The sequence below is a fragment of the Dasypus novemcinctus genome, chromosome 23 (assembly GCF_030445035.2).
Source record: "Dasypus novemcinctus isolate mDasNov1 chromosome 23, mDasNov1.1.hap2, whole genome shotgun sequence".
Taxonomy (NCBI): domain Eukaryota; kingdom Metazoa; phylum Chordata; class Mammalia; order Cingulata; family Dasypodidae; genus Dasypus; species Dasypus novemcinctus.
In genome coordinates this window covers 6,924,000-6,943,241 of record NC_080695.1, presented here as the reverse complement: position 1 = coordinate 6,943,241, position 19,242 = coordinate 6,924,000, and the positions used below count along the sequence as shown (strand labels likewise).

Below are 19,242 nucleotides of genomic sequence, written 5' to 3'. Positions count from 1 at the left end.
GTGTCTTCACTGCACGTTTAATGGCCGCATGCAGCACTCAGAGGCACAGAGGGCGGGGCGAAAGGTCCATGCGCAGCAGGCCGGCGGGCGCGGCCAGGGGCGCGGGACGAAGGTGGACGGCAGGCGGGGCTCGGCTGCGGTGCTTTCCTCTTGCCCCACGAGAATGGCAGCTGGGGGGCCGCGCAGGACAGAGTCCTCGAGGGGCGGCGCAGCGCTCGCTGCCGGGGGACCCCGGCCGGCCCTCCTCCTGCCACGCCCCCAGCGCCCCGCGCACGCGAGGACAGGCCCACCTAGGTGCCTCACCTGAGCGGGGAGGCCGGCCCCACTCGAGGCTCCCGGAGCAGACCTGGGGCCCCTCGGGGAGGGGGCTGCCTTGACCCCTTCTCTGCAGCCGGGACACTGCGTGGAGCCTGCGCTGACCTCGGGGCAGCCTGGCACACCCTGCCCGTTGGCCTCGAGTTGGCTAAACTGGCCCCAGGCCCCGGCAGGGCGGGGTGGACACTGCCCCGGCCGGGCCCGGCAGCCTGCCCCCTCCCCTGACCTGGCCCGACCGGGGGCCTCCCGTGGACCCGGAGGGGCTGGAGGGGCAGGGGCGGCTGGAGGGGCTGGGGTGGCTGGAGGGGCTGGAGGGGCTGGAGGGGCAGGGGCGGCTGGAGGGGCTGGAGGGGCGGGGGTGGCTGGAGGGGCAGGGGCTGGAGGGGCGGGGGCGGCTGGAGGGGCAGCGGCTGGAGGGGCGGGGCGGCTGGGCCCTGGCCTGCAGCGCACAGGTGGCGCCTTGCTTCCAGGAGGCGCAGGCGCACCCGCCGGCGGCGGCTCAGACGGCGAGCGAGATGAAGCTGTTGTAGCGCTGGATGCTCCTCTTGAGGATCTCGGAGCAGGGCCCCAGCACGCGCTCGAAGCGGGGCCGGTCCAGCTTGACGCACTTGAGCGGCCCCCGGGCCACCACGGTCGCCGCCCGCGGCCGGTTCAGCAGCAGCGCGATCTCCCCTGGCGTGGAGGGGGCGATCAGGGTGAGGGGCCGGCAGGGACGTGCCCTGGAGGCTGGGGGCTGCCCACCTCGGCTCCGGGCAGGGAGGGGAGCCGGCCGCGTGGAAGAGGCCGGGACAGGACGCCAAGGGCCGATGCCCGACACAGCGGGCCCTCCCTGGGGGGAGCACAGCCCACGGGAGCCGCGGGACGTACTTAAGCTGCTCCGAAGCGCGCGGCCGGGGTGTCAGGCCGCTGGCGGCCCCCAGGCAGTGCATGCTGCGCCTGCCCCCCGGCTGCGCACTGGTCAGCCTGGGCGCCCAGGACGGGCCCTCGTCTGCGCGGTCGCCGAGGCCTCCTTGCGGCCTCTCCCCCTCCCGCCCGCACCCCCCCCCCAGCCATCCTGGGCACCCGGGGGGCCTCCCCGCGGCTCTCGGTTCTGGATGGCTTCTGGGGACCCCGTCCTGGCTGGGGCTTCCGTTGCGTGGAGCAGGAGGGGGCCGCGAGCTACTCACCGAAGTAGTCGGAGGGCCCGAGCCGCCCCACCTCCACGTACTCCTCGCTGGGGGAGCGGCGCTGGAGGACGGAGGCCGTGCCCTGCGGAGCCGGGAGGGCCGGTGAGAGGCGCTCGCCGCCCGAAGGGGGCTGCGTGGACCTCCCGGTGTGGCCACGCACCATGTCACGGCGTCTGGGCCACGCCAGGCCCGGGAGCACCCGCCCCATGCCCACGGCTGCTCGCGCCGGGCTCCCAAGTCTCCAGAGGCGCGAGGGAAACGGGCGATGCACCCAGGGCACGGCTGTGCCCACGGGAGGCTGATGGGCAGCGAATGGGGCCTCTGGGGACAGCTTGGCCGCCTGCCCGGCCTGAGGCGTCCATCGGCGCTTCCAGCTGACCTTGTGCCCACTGTCAAGGTCAGGGACTTCGCCCGCCCGCCGGCCCAATGATTAGCACGGAGGCCGCGGGACGACAGCAGCGGGGGCGCCCGGAGCCCCCTGGTATGTGCCCTAGGGGCGAGGGGGCCGCGGGGGCTGGGGCCTGGCTCCAAGCGTCCGGTGTGGCTCCAGCCAGGCCCCCGGCCGCCCCGGCGACCCTCGTCCGCTGGCCGACTCCTGAAGAGCGCGGAGGCCTCTGTGGCGTGCCCGGCTGCTGCTCCTGGCCGGCGGCCCCACGTCCCGTTTCCCTCCGGCCAGTTCCACGCCAGCGGCCCAGGAAACTGCACCCGCCCGTCCCCACCGTCGCCGGGAGGGCAGTGGCGTGGCCCTGTCCACCACAGCCGCGGCTCCGTCCCAACAGCCGATGGACGCAAACAGCCGGCTGCCTCCACTGTGAGCGGGGGGCGGGGCACCCCGATCTCGGAGCCCTCGGTGAGAGCCTGCCCCAGGCCCAGGCCGGCCAGGCCGGGCTCAGAGCCGCAGGGGAGGCCCGAGGCCCTGGCCGGCCTGGGAAGGCCGGGCTCCAGCCCCGGCGTCGGCCATCAGCGCCGCATCCTGGGCATGCGAGGCCTGAGCGTGGGTGCCGCAGCAAGGCCCCGCTGGGCAGGGCACTGCACGGATCCCCCACACGTGCGGCTCGTTCCGCCGGCACGCAGTTGAAGGGCTCATGCCCACTTTTGACCAGTTTCCTTTGACGGGTGGGTCAGTCCCTCCCCCGCGACCCTGGCTATAAAATCGTAGGTCTCTGGTGCTGAGCCGCTCGGTCAGACCCGAGGCCGAGATCTTCCGTTCCAGTGTCCTGGGCTGCAGGGAACAGAGCACTCACGCCAAAGCGGCTGAGGAGTAAAGGGAGCCGGTGGTCCCCACGACGCGGAGATGGAGGACCAGCTGGCTCGAGGGCCCAGAGGCAGCCGGGCCCGGGCTTGTCCAGGCCGCCTGCTCTGGGAGCCTCGGTGCAGGGCCCAGTCCACAGGTGGGCCTTCGGGGCACAGCAGAGGCTGCGGTGGATCCAGGAGTCACACAGCCATCCCCACACCAGTAGTCATAAAAGGGAAGCCACTTCTTCCTGCAAGTCACTTATCAGCCAGAAGCCCTGCACCGCTTCTCAAGTGTTAGTGGCCAGAGCAGTCAGGCTCCACCGACCCCAGCCGCTGGCAAGGGGAGCAGACCACCCTGGGAGGGGCCACCTTGGCCAGGCAGGCGGCGCAAGAGGATTCCACTGGCAAGGAGGAGGCGGGAGCGGCCTGGGGCGGGCCGACGCGGCTCCAGCACTGCCGCCACCCTGGCCGTCGTTACAGCACATGGCACCGGTACAACGCGCTGCGCCTGCTCCTGGCCGTCTCTGAGCTCAGGATGCGCCCGTGGTCAGCAACGCTACGACGTCACAGGCAGCGGTTCTCAGCGCGAGCTGCTGCGGCTGAACTGCTTCCCCCAAAGACACATGCAAGCCAAACCCCAGGCCGCGGACTCGGGGCGCTGCCCACGGCGCTGGCTGGGGGGCCGCCCGGCCGAGGCAGCTGGCGTCCAAGGGGAGGTTTTGGGAGGGAGCGTCCAAGGACATGCTCACAGGACCGCGGCTCCTGAGGAAGCCTCATGCGGGGGACCCTGTGTGTCCCACCGGCGGCCGCCTGTGGACGTGGGCCGTGGCCGCCTGCTGGGGGCTGCGCCCTCGTCCGGGAGTCAGACGGACCCGGCCACACCCAGAGCAGGGCACTCCCCGCCGCATGGGGACTTCCCAGGGGGGGTTTCCTGAGAGCCGGAGCCCACCATGACAGCCGAGGCGGCAGGAGGGAGGAGAGAGAGCACAGGGGCTTCCTTCACCGGCCGCGGAGGCACCGCCACCCGCCGCTGCGGGACCGGAGCCGCCGCCGCCCTGGCCGCAGCCCCGCCCCTGGCCTCACTCACGTGCCTGCCGCCCATCCAGAGCTGGCCCCGGGAGACCATTCCCGACGCCCCGTGGCGCGCCCTCCCTTCCCGCTCCAGAGCCCAGGCCCTGCCTCCTGTCGCCCCAAGGACTGTGGCCCTCGAATCGCCCGGCTCGCCGCGGGGTCAGCTCGCCGGGGGGTCGACTCGCTGGGGGTCTCCCCACTGCAGCCCCCCAACACAGTCTGTCAGCCCAGAAGGAATGACGGAGAATCGCACAGGAGCAGCTGGGAGGCGCCGACGCCAACGGGCCTCCGCCACAGCCGTGCCCGACGCGCTCGGAGGGGGACCCCTGTGTCCGTGGGTGGAGCTCGGGCAGCCCGGGCCCCCACGCGGGGCGCTCAGCCAGGTCACCAGGCACGCGGCGACGCAGTGCACCTCGGGCACGTCGGGTTGAGGGAACAGCTGGGCACGGGGCACCCGCGCCGGCGACTGCACTTCCACGAAACACCCAGGGCGATGAGGGAGCCAGGCGGGGCCGGGCGCGCCCTCCGGCAGGGGTGCAAGGCCAGCGGCTCCTGCGCACGCTCCTGCCGGCTGTGCCAAGGGCCCGTGTGTCGTTCCAGGGAGAGCCGTGGGGGGTGGAGGGAGAACGGGTGGATCAAGGGGCACGAGGCGGGGCCTCACAGGGGTGAGGCCTCAAGGAGAAACGCGCGTGGGGCAGGCTGCGCACAGTTCCCGGGACGACTGGCTCTGAGGCCTCACGAGGACAGAGGCCACGGGCTGGTCAGCCAGCTCCACAAGCCGCAGCACTGTGGGGCCCAGCGTGCGCCCGCCTCGCTCCTCTCTCCCTTTTATTAAAACGTTCCCTGAACTGACAAACGCCACACCAATACACCAAGCAGGCGCTGCGCCCCCCGGGCCCCGCCTGCCCCGTCCTGCGTGTCTCCGGCTCCCATCCCGGGATGTGCGGCAGCAGCGCATGCGCCACCGCCCAGCCTCACCGTGCTGCCCTCTCCCTCGCTCCTGGCGGCTGAGGCACCTCTGTGGTGTGGCCGTGCCACGTCTCGTGCGGCCACAGGCTGGCCCCTCTGGCGGCTGAACCAGGCTGCGGGGAACGCGGCAAGCAGGGGCCTGTCTGAGCCCCACCTCTGGGCCCTGTGCGTGCCCTGGGGGAGCTGCAGGGCCACACGGCAGTGCTGCTGACCGCAGGGACCGGCCGGCTGTGGTCACAGCACCCCTGCCCCACGGGTCCCTCGGCTGCAAAGGGGCTCACGCCACCCTGCTGGGCAGGAAGGCAGAGGCCAGCTCCGCGCAGTGCCGGGGCCCGGGCAGCGTGGCTGTGCCGCCCGCAGGCTGCCCCCGAGCTGTGCCCAGGAGCCAGGAGGGGGCTGCCCGCCTGACAACAACCCCCAGCCGGCCCCCGCAGCCCCGGAGCGCAAGACTGTGGGCACCACCTCTCTGCACCCACCAAGCCCAGGGCCCGTGCGCCCTCCATGCCACCTTCAGTTTTCCTACGCCGGCCCTGGGCCCTCCGGGAAGGACAGACAACCGCCTGCGCGACAGGCCCCCTCACTGCATGAGGCTCTGGCCCGTGCCCGTCGGCAGGAGCAGGGGTGTCTCCTGGGGGAGCGGTTCCAGGTCGCCAGGCTTTTAAAGAGAAGTAAGAAACCTAGTTTTCCTAATGAGAATTCTCCTCTTTCACACGTCAACAACAAACTCAACGTTCAGAAACCGCCAGCCCAACGGGCCCGGCCCCGGGCAGGCTCGCCTGAGGCTCAGGAGCCGCACGGCCGGGCGCAGCTGTCGGCCTCGGCTGCCCGCGGGCTGGTCCCCGCCGGGGGTCTCTGCCGAGCGGGCGAGGAGCCGGGAGGGCCACAGGCCCTAGGCCGGCCACAGGGAGGGGACCGACCCTCCCCGGGGAGGCCGCCAGCCCTGCTCCTCCACGGGGGCTCGACGCGCGACGGCTACATCACCTCCGGGGCAGGGCGGCCTCCGCGGTCAGGCAGCACCTCAACAACCAACGTCACCCCGGCCGGACCCAGAGGGCAGGCCTCCCCGCAGGCGGTCTGGGGACACAGTCAGAGGGCGGAGGCACGGGGCAGGGAGGGGCCACGGGGCGCTGAGTGCCAAAGCCCCTCAGGACCAGTGGAGGGTCCACGGCGCCTCCCCATGGCCGCCCCGCCCCGCCCCCGGGAGACCCCTGCCCGCTCGTAGGTCCTCCAGCTGATGCGCCCGTGGGCCCCAAGGCCCGCCCAGTGCCGTGGCTGCCCTCCCCGCCCTTCCGGCTGAGGAGCAGATGCCTGCGAAGCCGCCGGCGTGAAATCCTCGCTTCCACCCCCGTCACACCCGCCCCGGCTCCGCTTTGCTGCTCGTGGGGCACGAGCCGTGGGGACGAGTCGCTGCATCCCGAGGGGGTCAGCTGCAGCCGACGAACAGCACCGGGGGAGCCCCCGCCAGCCCCCGTGGCGCCTTGGGCGGCCTCCGCCTCCGCTCAGCCCCTGTCCTCCGGGTGGGTCCCGGGGCCACGCACCCTGCCCTACCACAGCCCCCTGGACTCCTGGAGTCCCCAGAAGGTGCAGACTTTCACGACAGCCCCTCCTGGGCGGGGCACGGGAGGCGCAGGAGCTCGCATCGCGGAAGAAATTGTTTTGCCACTCGGCCACGTGGGTGGCTGCAGACAGAACCAGAGTCTTGTGATCGGCAAGTGGGCGATTGTGGCATGGCCCCCGCCGCTGCACTAAACCAAGGAAACGGGCCCTGAGCTTGGGGACGGGCAAGGCAGCCAGGGGTCCACGCTGTGCCCCTTCCCCGCCCGCACCAAGGCGGTGGCAAGTCCCGCTGGAAGGGAGAGTAAATTCTTTGCCGCCGCTGGCCGCTGGCCAGGCCGTTTTCTCGTGCAAACTCCAGACTCTGAAGTGCCCCCTTTCCCGACGGCAAAACACACAGTCGGAGAATGTTCTCAACAACCCGCGGTCATGAGATTCTTCTCGTTCTCCAGGGCGTGAAAGCAGGAAGTGTGTCCGAGAGCAGCCTGCTCCCAGTGCGGCGTGCCTGGGCAAAGCGCGCTCCCAGGCTGCCCGGGGCTGGCGCCGTCTCGAGGGGGCTCGGGCCTGGGCACGGCCGGCCGCTCAGGCCCGGGGTCCCGTGTCCACGGTCAGCCTCTCCAGCATGGAACGTGGGCTCCCCAGACGCCAGCCTCCCCGTCCCGTGGCTGCGGCTCGCTGCGTGTCAGCTTTGGTCCGAACATGGCTCCCCTGCCGGGGGCGAGCCGAGAGGGGCTTCTGGAAGGTACTGAAAAGCAGCAGGAAGCCCGCCTCCACCTCTTCTCCCCAAGCATTTTATGCCAAGGTCGTCTTAGAAGCCCACGCACTTGTAGGCCGCCGGGCGTGGAGCCACCTCCCCGCAGGCCACGTCTCGCCCCTGCCGACGTGGAGGTGGCCGCCGTCTGGGTCAGCGTCCCCGGCTTGACCGCATGAGCGGGCGCACACGCACATTCACCTGGGCGGCTCCCGCGGCGGAGGCCTGCGCCTGCCCCGCTGCTCTGTGAGGGGATCCCCTCCAGCGCGTGACGGTGAGAAGCCACCAGCGGCAGCCACGCCGAGCCCACTGCCCTCGCACCCCCATGCCGACGGCGCGGCCCGGACGCAGCGCGCGGCCTCTGCGCGGGCCTCACCTCCGTGATGATGTAGAAGTCGTCCCCGGGCTCCCCCTGCACCACGATCTTCTCTCCATCTTCAAACTGCACGGGCTCCAGGGCGTCCGCCACCGTCAGGCGCTCCCACTTCTCCAGGGACCCTGCGGCAGACGGCAAGGGGACAGTCACCATACGGCAGCCACGAGGACCGGGGCCACCGCGCTGCTGCACTGTGTTCCCAGAAAACTCCCAAATGTTAGCTCCATGATGGTCAAGCTTTGCTAAGACAACGGAATAGATACAACCCAGAGCAGCACATACCACAAAGCGCCAACGTCCCCACAGCTCTACGCTGGAGGCCCCGGTGCTCTTACACAAAGCTGCCTGGCGGTCCCAGGCCAGTACGCCGTGGCACGGGCGGCTTTGGTTTTAGAACAGGGAGCTACTCGAATACTATCGATGGGCTTTGCATAAATTACAAGTCCTGGAGGCTAAGGCCACGTAACTCGGTGTGAAAACACTTGTGTTATCTTCTGAGGACCAGAGCTGCATTTATTTTTGCAAACAATATCGTCACAGCCAAGCACTTTGGCACCTAAGCGGTTTAAAATAATCCAGAGTGATGGAGCCAATCCCCATTCGAAAGAAAGGCCGTGCACAGGGGAACGGGTAATTGCGTTTCTGTTGCAATGCTGAGACACAGTGTACTTACCCATTATTTTAGGTCAAAATACCTAATTCCAAAGCCTAGTTTGTCTTTTAAAGGGCTGCAAGCTCAATACTGCTCTTCATTCCTTCTCACGCCTCACCTTCCGGTCATTATTTGTCCCTAGATTTTGGCAACTAAAGAAAATCAGAAGCTCCTTTTTTAAAGAAAATAGCAGTAGCCTGATTACTTCTCTTCTGGCAAAAAAAAAAAAAGCTTTTCTGGACCATACTATCAGACGCTACTTATGTAGGTCAGCTGCTAAAAATAAAAAGCACAGCATTTATTTTAGACCCGCACTCAGACTCTGCGTGGCAGAGGACAATGCTTTCTGCTCAGGGCAGGAGTGGATGGCTGCACGCGTGTCCCGCTGCGCTTGCTCAAAGACGTCTGACTGCACAGGGGCGGCTCGCCTCAAGAGCACTTCATGGCGACATAGGTCAGGTGGCTTTTGAGTGCAGTCATGGTTTGCATCTCGGAGAAGACGAACACCCAGCCAGACCGGCAGCTGAAAGCACAGTCCTGGGTTTATTATTTCCCTTGCACGGGTGATAACAGGCATTTAATTTTAGAAGTCATGCTGCAGCTAGGAAGTTCACTGCCACATATTTGATTAGCAGATTTTTTCCGATTACATTTCAAACCTGTTACCCTGGGGCCTGACAGTCGAGATCCACCACAGCTGTGCCCTTCGGCAACACATACTTTTGGTGAGAACTGTTAGGCGAAACGATGGGGAAAACGGCAGAAATTTTTTGTCCCAATTTTTTGTAAACACCGTGTCTCAAGGCAATTCGTGAAACCCAAAGGCAGGTGTGGGCATTTTCCACAGAAACAGATCCCCGAGTCTACCGGCCAGCCCTTTACAACGCAACCCCTTTGTCTGAGAGGAGTTTTAAACATTTCACTGTGTAAAATCTACGTGACAAAAGCAGGCAGTGTCCCCAAAAGCACCTCACGGAACTCAGCCATGGACGTGGGCAGGTCAAGCCACCCGGGCAAAAGTGAGGCGGCGCGGGGGTCCTGCAGCCGGTGGCTCCGGGCGCTGCGGGAGGGCGGGGGCTGCGTGTTCCCTCCGCGATGGGACACCCGCACGTATTGACAAGGGGAACGCGGGGCCTCAGGGCAGCAAAGCAAAAAATACCAAAGTCCACACTGAGGCCCGACGGCAGGGGCGCGCCCGAGGCCGGCGCGGGCGCCGCCGGGGGCTCTGGATGGGAGCCGCATCTGCCGTGCACTGGACCGGGCAAAGGGGCACACCCCAAGGAGGGTGGGGGGGCCCTGGCGCAAGAACTGGGGGCTCCCAGAGAGAAGGACTTCTGCCTCAAGGCTCGCCCCCACTTCTCCGAGCCTCCTAAGGCATTCGGACTCAAGGTGCAAGTCCCCTCATAGCAATTCCCAGCCCCGGCCTGCCCCGTGGAGCCCCCGGCCCGCCACGACCCCCACGCAAAGCCCGTGCTCTCGGCCTCTCTGGGTCTCCTGACTGGGCACGGCAGGTGTGCAGGAGGAAGGCGGCCCCGCCCAGCTCCCCCAGCACCTTTCAGAGACCGGGCAGCTGACGAGGACCGAGCCAGTGGGCGGAGAAACGTCACCCCCCAGGAGGCCACGACGGCGCAGCCACCCTTCGGGGGTGCCACACGAACCAAAGGAAAACAAGCTGCAGAGCTGCGAGGCTACACAGATGCTGGGAGAGCGTCTGGCAGGCCTCTAAGAGCCCGAGACCTAAAACAAAGACGACGAAAGCCGCTCATCTGTGCCTCTGCCCGTTCCAAAGTGAAACGCTCGTTTGTTCCGTTCCTGAGGTCGCGAGGCCCACTCCCTCCTGGGTACCAGGAGAAGGCTCTACACTTCACTGCAGGAAGCTGGCTGGGTAGGGAAACACTTAGGTTTTTATCTTAAACAGCACTATTATAGCTGAATGCATGAGTGACTGGATGGATGGATGAGTGGGTGGATGAATGAATGAGTGACTGAATGAACGAATGAGTGGATGAATGAACGAGTGGATATTGGATGACTGAATAAATGAATGATTGGGCACGTGGATGAGTGGATGAATGGATGAGTCGATGAATGAGTCAGTGGGTGAATGGAAACATGAGTGAATGGATGAGCAAGTTCAATGAATGGACAAGGAGATGAGTGAGTGGACGAATGAAGCCGTGAGTGGGTGCGTGGAGAGTGAGGGGTGCAGCAAACGCGTGAATGGGTAAAGAAGGAGGAACTGGGGGACACTTTGGGGCAGGGCCCCCCCCACCCTTCCTGCCCAAGGAGAACGGAGACAGGCAAGGCCTGGGAGGCCCCAGATTTGGGGATTTTGCATGGGGACAAGATGCCCACCTCTCCCCTGCAAAATCTTGGGGACCTGCTCCTCATAAGTTTCCCATTCTTTGTTTCACCAAGTACGACGTTAAAAAAAGATCCACTAGAAAGAAGTCATACACGGGGGTTAGGAAATGGGGAGCTAAGGTTTAAAAGTTTTTGGCAATGGATGGTGGCTGTGAACAGAATTAACAGCTACGAAACACATACTTGGACGTGGTAAAAGGGAAAATGCTGGGCTGTACACATGGCAACAGAATAAAATTTTTTTAAAAGCCAATGAACTGCAACAGAAACAGTGAACCCTAAAATGTAACCCATAACCCATGGACCAGAGCTAACAGCACAATTCTAACAATGTGCCCCACCAGCTGCAACAGGTGTCCCACCCAGGGCAAGGTGCAAGCTACGGGTGTTGTGCGGGAGCCTGTATCCCAGCTATGATTGTTCTGCAAATCCACAACTTCTCTAAAAAAAGTAAACATGAAATATTAAAAAATGGCATTTAAAAAGAGCCCCTAAAAAGCAGCCAGACACACAAGGGTGGCGCCTGATTCCCCGAACGTGACTCGCAGGCAGATGGCAGCCTGAGGGGGCCGGGAGGGGTGACCGCTGAGGGGGGCTTCCCCTCGGGGGGAGTAGCCGTTCTGGGGCGAGGCTGGGTGGGTCGCACGAGCCGTGTCCCTAGGGCCACTGCGTGGTGCACCGTGAAGGGGTAAAGTTTTTAAAGGTTTTACTTTGTTTTTTAATCTATCTCCCTCTCCCCCAGGTGGTTCTCTCATTGCTCTGCTCGTTGTCTCTCGCCTTCTCCAGGAGGCACCGGGAGCTGGACCCGGGACCTGCCGCATGGGAGGCGAGGGCCCAACGGCCAGAGCCACATCCGCCCCTCGGGCTGCGGCGCTGCTGGCCTGTGGCGTCTGCTCGTTGTCCGCTCGTTTTCTTTAGGAGGCACGGGGACCCGAACCCGGGACCTCCTGTGTGGTAGGCGGCGCCCATCCGACTGAGCCTCGCCCTTGAAGAGGCAAATTTTATACGGGAAAGAAGAGCCACTGCCTGGTCTCGTTCCACAGACGGGCTTCAGAGGGACACGACTCAGGGTGAAGCTGCCCCAAGAAAGGGCCCCCGGCCGGCCGCACGGCCACGCACACACACTTGCACACGCGTGCTCGCACTCACACGCTCACTCACTGGCAAGGCGCCGGCTTTCCTGCCGGGAGGGCCTGAGCAGCCGTGGGCAGGTGGGCAGGTGGACCCCCTGCCGTGCCACGCGGGGCTGCACCCGAGCAGGGGTCCCCTCGCAGCGCTGCGGTGACCCCAGGCCGGTGCCCGGCACTATCAGGCGAGCCGGGGCCAGGGCCGGCGCGAGGGGAACCGAGGCAGTGCCGGGGTGCGGGCTGGGTCACGCTGGTCTCAGCCTCCCAGCCGGGGCCCGTGAGGACTCGTGGCCGCCGGCAGGGCAGTCGGGGCCGCAGGCCAGTCTCGCCGTCGGGCCGCCTGGGGCCTGGAAGAGGGCAGTTTGTTCTTTCAAAGCCATGACCCGGACGCGCCCAACAACGGGAAGGTGTTCTCTCCAGGGCTGGAGACCAGGAGCGCGCAGGCAAGGGGAGCGCCACCCTCGGGGGCACGGGGCCCTCCAGCCCAGTCCGCCCCCGGCCCCCGTCTGTCCCCCGGCCCCCGTCTGTCCGCCACTGCCCATCCTCAAGGGCACCTCCCGGGCCCCGGGCCCCAGGCCCCCAGCCTCCTCGTCTGCCCCCCGTCCTGTGGCTGTGCCGCCTGCTCCCCTCTGGCTCGTCTTGATTTGCCCACTCCCATCTGTAAGACCCTGTTTCCTTGGAAGCCGGGCTGAGGACTGAACACATCTTCTGGGGGACAACTCAACTCCCAGCACTGTCTCTGGTAAAATTATTCAGAATTACAAGCAATTCAAGAATTTCAGCCACGTTTGAATACTTTTAAAAACTACTCAAAACACCACTGAGGAAAAGCCAGTCACCGTTTGCAGCCAAAGGGGTGCTGATGCAAAGAACCAGAACCCTGTTGGCGTTTATAAAGGGCATTTATTGGGGGTAGAAGCTGACAGTTACCAAGCTCTAAAGAGTCCAACCCAAGGTACCACGAGAGGGACTTTCTCATCCACAGCCTGTTGCCACGTGTTGTCGCAAGACGGCAGCACGTCTGCGAGGGTCCAGCCTTCCTCTCCCTCTTCAGGCTCCGTGGGCCCAGCTCCTGCCCATCTCAGCTGTGGGCTGGCACGGGGCTCGCTCTCTCTGGGCTCAGCGCTCTGCTCTCTCCGCCAGGCTCTCTCTCTTCCGGGCAGCAGGACCCCGTGTATCTTCTCTGAGAGTTTGTTTTATCAGCCCCCCAGGGGTGGGGCTCAGCACCGAGTCACTCTAATGATGTGGCTGAATCAAAGCTCTAATCTGCACAGGATTGAATCAGACGTCGCAGCTGGCTCTAATACAATCGAAGGGCATCACGCCCAGGGAAGCAGACCAGTTTACAAACATAATCGACACCTCCTTTTTGGAATCATAAGTAGCATCGACCGCCACACTGTTGTGTAACCTTTACTCTGGTCGTCTCCCGGGCTCCTGTCCAGAGCAGACGTGCTCGGCAGGTGGGATTCTACACAGGCTACTTTTTGTGTTTTCTGTCTGGTTGCATCATCGTCTCTCTGATACATGGCTTCGCCACGCAGGGGCCTGCGCCTCACTGCACAAGTCTGGGAGCCTTTTTCTCTTTTACCGGGAGGTCCCGGGGATCAAACCCAGGTCCTCCGTGTGGTAAACAGGCACTCAATTGCTTGAGCCACAGCTGCTTCCCACATGCTACTTTTAAATGAAAACCTTTAATTTCATTTTGTTTGAATCTAGCACAAGGACAAAAAACTTGAAGCGAAACTCAATTTTAGAAATGCATTTTCAATGCAAAGTTTGGTTGCAATTTTTTGTTATTGCAAAAACTGCCACAATGAAGTCCTCGTCCACTGCCCTCATTCACGCCTCGTGGGTGACGTGGGGATGTGCAGCTCGGCCAGGCCCCCAGCCCCCAGCGCTCCTTGTTGACTCCTAGCGCTCCGTGTCGATTCCGGGCTGGCGCGGCCGCACGGAGGCCTGTGCTTCCCGGCACGCGCTTTCTTCCCGTGCGGCCTCGTGCCTGTCCTCGACTCTGAGCCCCTCTCTTAGCTGGCCACCCACTTGCAGCGGTGCAGCTCCCCAGGCCCTGCCTTCCCGCTTCCGAGCCTGGTCTGGGGGAGCCCCCTGGGCCCCCGGGTCCTGCCTCCCACCAAGCTCAGCTGGAAGGACCTGCAACGTGCTCCTCCCCCTGCTGCACAGCCCCACGGACCGCCGGGCAGCTGGACACCTGGGTCTGCTCTGTTCTGAGATCTCGCCAGAAGTCCCGCTGCACGCTCACCCCACTGAGGGGCAGCTCTGCCCACCCGGGAGCAGCCGGGGTCTGAAACGCCCCAGCCCCTGGTGTGCCCCCTCCTGCCCCGTGCGCCCCGTCCGCTCTCCTCCCACCTGGACCCCTAGCCAGGCTTGGGCTCGCGAAGGCTGCCGCGGCAGGAATTCCTGCTCAACGGCTCTTCCAGTCGTCGCTGGAGCCGGAGCTCACGGGCGCTCCCCCCGCCAGGTCCAGAGAGGCACCATCCAAAACTGTGACCACCAGCCACATTGGCCATTCACGCCCAAAACGAGGGAAACGCGTAAAATCAAACTCGGTTCCTCCGCTGAACCAGCCACACGCCCAGTGCTCACCAGGACGGCAGACATTCCCAGCGTCGCAGAGCGGCCCGGACGAGGCTGCTCGAGAACAGCACGCACGGCTGCCCAAAAAAGAGCAACTTCAACACGTTTTTAAACTTTCGGCAGGGCTCCTTGGGAGCAGGACCGGGGCGCAGCGCAGAGCGGCGAGGAGGGGCTGGGGCGGCGGCCTCTGCCGAGGGCGCAGGGACACGCGCCAGGGAGGGCCAGCCCGGCTCCGCAGCGTCCCCGCGAGCCACGCCAGGCCCTCCCAGTCCCCGACCGTGGCCCAGTTTGGAAATGGGGTCTGAGGATGTGACTAAGATGCGGAAACCAGAGGCAGCGTGGGGAGGGGCTGGGGGCCGGGGCAGGAGGGGCCGCCAGACCTGATCCCGGGCCCCGGCCTTGACTGGGGGCCTCACTCTCCGCACCGCTGGCCTGGCACTCACCAGAGCTGGAGACCAGTGAGGGCGCCGCTGGCCAGACCTGTGCGTGCGAGTGGGTGTGAGTGAGCGTGCGAGCGTGCGGCTGCGCAGACCTGAGGGCGTGGCTGCAAATGCGTGTGCGAGCCCCAGTGCCGCAGCCGACCAAGAATGCCTGCACACTGCAGCCCGGGCCCCCAGCCCCAGCCCCCCGCCCCGCACCCCACCCCCGTCCTGCACCCCCCCACCCCGCACCCCCAGCCCCCCCGCCCCCGCCCCCTCCCCGCACCCCCGCCCCGCACCACCCACCTAGGATAGAGACTTTGCTGAGGAACTCCTCGTACATCTTGCGCTTCCGCAGCGTGCTGCCCTGTGGGAAGGAGAGGTAGCAGTGGGGGTCCGCCCAGCCCGCCCACTCCAGGCTCCGGCCGGGACACTGGCCAGCGTCCGAGCCCAAAGCCGCCTGTGCCCGGGCGCACGCCATCTCATTTGCACCCAGCACCTGCTCCCGTTGGCCTGGGGACCCCTGCCCCCGGCTCGCCAGGGTCAGTTCCAGCCAACACCCCCAGCCCAGAAGCCCACTCGCCTGGGAGCAGCGGCTGTGGCCACGCAGGCTGCCAGAGCCTGTCCGGAACCGCGCAGGCCGGGCGGCAGGGCCGGTGGGCACTGCTCTGTGCCTGGGGCAGACCCCGACACGCCATGCGTCTGGGGGAAACCGAGGCAGGCACAATTCAGTGTGATGTGGGAGAGCGCGACTGGGGGGGGCGAGCCACGGCCCAGGCACCCACGTGCGTCCTCCCAGGATGAGCCACAGGTGCCAACACGGAGCGCACCGGCCCGTCGCCACCGCGAGCTGGACCTCCTGCCCCTCCAGAACCGGAGAAAGAAGCGCGGCACACACCCAGCACGTGTGGCCCGGGCTGGCTCTGGCCCTCAGGCCCCTGCTCGGTCTGCGGCTCCCCAGCTGGACACGGCGCCCTGGCGTTGGGCCCTCGTGGGTGCCCTGGACATGTGCCGCCCAGCGGAGCGCACAGCCTCGGGGCCAGCGGCGCTGTGGGTGCACTTGACCAGCTCCCTGGCTGTGCCGGGTCCTGGAGCAGCTGGCACCGTGGGGCCTTGCACGCGGGCAGCTCCAGGGCAGGGAGGCAGCTGGAGGCCGCCTGGCGCTAACCCCGCAAGGTGAGGGTGTCGGCTCCGCCGCCTCCCGATGCCCGGGGTCGCCCGGCTGGGAGGACGGAGCCAGGAATGGAAGCCAGAGGAGCGCCTCGAAGCCCCAGCGCCGCGCGGTGTCTGCGCCTGCCGCAGGACGTGTGCTGCTTCCCAGTGCGCTGCGTCACCAGCTCGCACGGTCCCCAGGGCAGGCGGCCGCCACCCGCACGGGCTTAGGCCTAACGGGCTGCTCCCACTGCCCCTGCAGGGCCCTGTCCAGGTTCTGGCCACTGGGGGTGATCGGACGTGGCATGTACGGGCTCTGAACATACCCTAAAAGGGCAGCAGCATGCCTCCTCCTTCCCTGCTGCTCGCTGGAATAAGGGGATGATGGCCAGCGCTCCCGCAGCCACCTTGGGCCCTTGTGAATAGAGGAGCATCGAGACAAGGAAGAGTGGTCCCTGACCCCATGGAGCACATGCCCGCAGGACCAAAACTGCCTCCAGAACTCCGGGCGTGCGGCCGCCATCGAGCGTGAGCTGCGGCAATCGAGTCCACGTCACTGTGACGGCCTCCCGTCTGCACCTCTCGGTGCCAGGTGCCTGTGCAGTGCCTCCCACTAATTAGGGCACCTGGGTAATTTAGAGGATATGAAGGGAGACAGTCGGTGACTCCTAAAGACGAGGGGGCTTCTGCATTGCTCTGTGAGCGGCTCTGCCCTGGGGGGCCTCCCACCGACACACAACCACATGGACGAGCCACATACAAATGGACCTTCTGCACTGCAGCCTTGGGGGCAGCCCTGCCAGGACCACCCTGCTAAGCTGCTTCACTCAGGACGCACCGCATCTGTGTTTGATGTTATGTCATTGCTGTGGACCACAAAATCGAGGGGGGAGTTTGTTACTCAGCAAAAGCTAACTCATACATCCAGCTAGACCCAATCCTAACTGTGTGAGTCAGCCAAAGGGGTGCTGATGCAAAAGACCAGAAACCGCTTGGTTTTATAAAGGGTATTTATTTGGGGTAGGGGCTCACAGACACCAGGCCATAAAGCATAAGTTACTTCCCTCACCAAAGTCTATTTCCACGTGCTGGAGCAAGATGGCTGCCAATGTCTGCAAGGGCTCAGGCTTCCTGGGTTTCTCCCTTCCATGGTCTTGCTTCTCTCTGGGTTCAGGGTTCCTCTCTTCCCAGGGCTTGCTTCTCTCTGGGCTCAGCGTTCCTCTCTTCCTGGCGCTGGCTTCTCTTTCCTCTGTGAGTTTACTTCCCAGGGCTCCAGCTTAAGGCTTCAGCATCAAACTCCAACTTCAAAACTCCAGCATCCAAAACCCTCCACTCTGTCCTTTGCCTTTTATCTGTGGTCCCCACCCACCAACGTGTGGGAACTCAACGCCCTAATGACATGGCCCAATCAAAGCCCTAATCATAGCTGAATCACACCAGGTACAGACCAAATTGCAAACATAATCCAATATCTATTTTTGGAATTCATAACCATATCAAACTGCTCCACTAACCAAGGAAGTTCTAAGCTCTCCTATGGCTTGCTGGCAGGTAGGCCTAACAGACCATCCCACTGGTGCCCTGCCCAGCTGCCCATGAGAGCTGCTGGCAGTGCTGAAGGAGGCATTTACGCTGCTGGGACACCAAGGCGGACCGAGGGAGCGGATGGGGCTCAGTGGTTGAGCGCCGGCCTCCCACATACGAGGTCCCTGGCTCGGAGTGGAGCAGCCAGGTCGGGGCCGCTCGCTGGTCTCCAGGCTGCCCTCACCCGCCACCCACCTCGCCCCGACTCCCCTCCCGACCCCCAAGAATCAGATGCAAATGTGGCTTTGTGCCTCCAGACTCTGAAAGCAGACGTGGCTGGTCACAAAGGCTGCTCCAGAAGGAGGCCCTTGGAGCACCTTCGGGAGCTTTAGCACGCAGAAAGGAGGGGGCACCGCAGGAGCCCTTCCGGGGGCGCAGCCCCCCGTGGAGAAGCGCAGCCCTGTGGGAGCAGCCCGCAGACCCCGGGAGCGAGCCGGGGTGCAGACCTCAGACCCCTGTCCCCCCGTCCTCGCTGGAAAGGGGGAGCACAGCGCTTTCCCGGCAGGAGCCCCAGGTCTGGCCAGCCCGCAGCAGGTGTGGAGAGGAAGGGAGACGAAGAGCTGCCGTGGAGGACAGCGGCCTCCAGGAGGAAGGGTGGACAGCAGGCGCGCAACAAACCCACGATGGCGCGGAGGCAGCACGGGCTGGGGTGGCCCGCCCACCCTTGGGGGCTCTGGAACGCGCAGGGCGAGGCTGACCTTTCCCCTAGCTACAAGTGGGCGCAGAGCACTTCCACACCACGGCCTCGGCCCCCGGCTCCCCAGAGCTGCTGGGTCACCATCGAAGCATAGAGACGCTGTCCTCGGAGGGAGCCCGGCCCCTCCCTCACAGGTGGGGACGCTGAGTGTGGCTGAGGGGCCCACGGGGAAGGCCGGCCACGACGTGCCCCCACACGACCCAGTGTTGCAGCTCACAGAGGACATGCAATGAGGCCGCAAGGCTGGCGGGGAGGACACTCCCGTTTGCTGACTTAGACTAGGCTCTAACTCTGAAGTCTTCGAGACCTGGTAGACAGGAGGAAATTCAAAAATCTGCCTCATTCGGTTGCTATAAGCACTACCACCAAAGAATGTTAGCAACGCAGCTAATGCTGATGAGAGGTGGGTGGTGGAGGTGGTGATGGTGACGACGGTGGTGAAGGAGGTGATAGAGATAGTGATGAAGCCGGTGATGAGGATGGTGGTGATGATGGTGAAGGTGGTGGTGATGGTTGTGATGGTGGTGGTGATGATGGTGGTGGTGGTGGTGATGGTGGTGGTGGTGGTGGTGGTGGTGGTGGTGATGGTGGTGGTAGTGGTGGTGGTGGTGGTGGTGGTGGTGGTGGTGGTGGTGGTGGTGGTGACGGTGGTGATGGTGGTGGTAGTGGTGGTGGTGGTGACGGTGGTGGTGGTGATGGTGGTGGTGGTGGTGGTGGTGGTGATGGTGGTGGTAGTGGTGGTGGTGGTGACGGTGGTGGTGGTGACGGTGGTGGTGGTGGTGGTGGTGGTGATGGTGGTGGTGGCGGTGGTGGTGGTGGTGGTGGTGACGGTGGTGGTGATGGTTGTGATGGTGGTGGTGGTGGTGGTGGTGATGGTGGTGGTGATGGTGGGGGTAGTGAGGGTGGTGGTGATGGTGGTGGTGGTGAGGGTGGTGATGGTGGTGGTGGTGATGGTGGTGATGGTGGTGGTGATGGTGGTGGTGGTGAGGGTGGTGGTGGTGGTGGTGGTGATGGTGGTGATGATGGTGGTGGTGATGGTGGTGGTGGTGATGGTGGTGGTGATGGTGGTGGTGGAGGTGGTGGTGGTGATGGTGGTGGTGGAGGTGGTGGTGGTGATGGTGGTGGTGGTGGTGGTGATGGTGGTGGTGATGGTGGTGGTGGAGGTGGTGGTGGTGATGGTCGTGGTGGTGGTGGTGATGGTGAGGGTGGTGATG

At 64.9% G+C, this 19,242-nt stretch overlaps 1 protein-coding gene across 1 annotated transcript in view; it reads right to left on the bottom strand.

Annotated features, from left to right (window-relative positions):
- The window catches only part of PRKAR1B (protein kinase cAMP-dependent type I regulatory subunit beta), a 112,855-nt gene continuing 93,613 nt past the window's right edge, over positions 1-19,242 (bottom strand). The window contains exons 8-11 of the mRNA XM_058285674.2: positions 14,902-14,962; positions 7,439-7,560; positions 1,482-1,563; positions 1-987 (exon numbers count right to left, since the gene is read on the bottom strand). Of these exons, the coding sequence (XP_058141657.1) occupies positions 815-987; positions 1,482-1,563; positions 7,439-7,560; positions 14,902-14,962 (438 nt within the window). The 3' untranslated portion in view covers positions 1-814. The remainder of the gene's footprint in view (positions 988-1,481; positions 1,564-7,438; positions 7,561-14,901; positions 14,963-19,242) is intronic.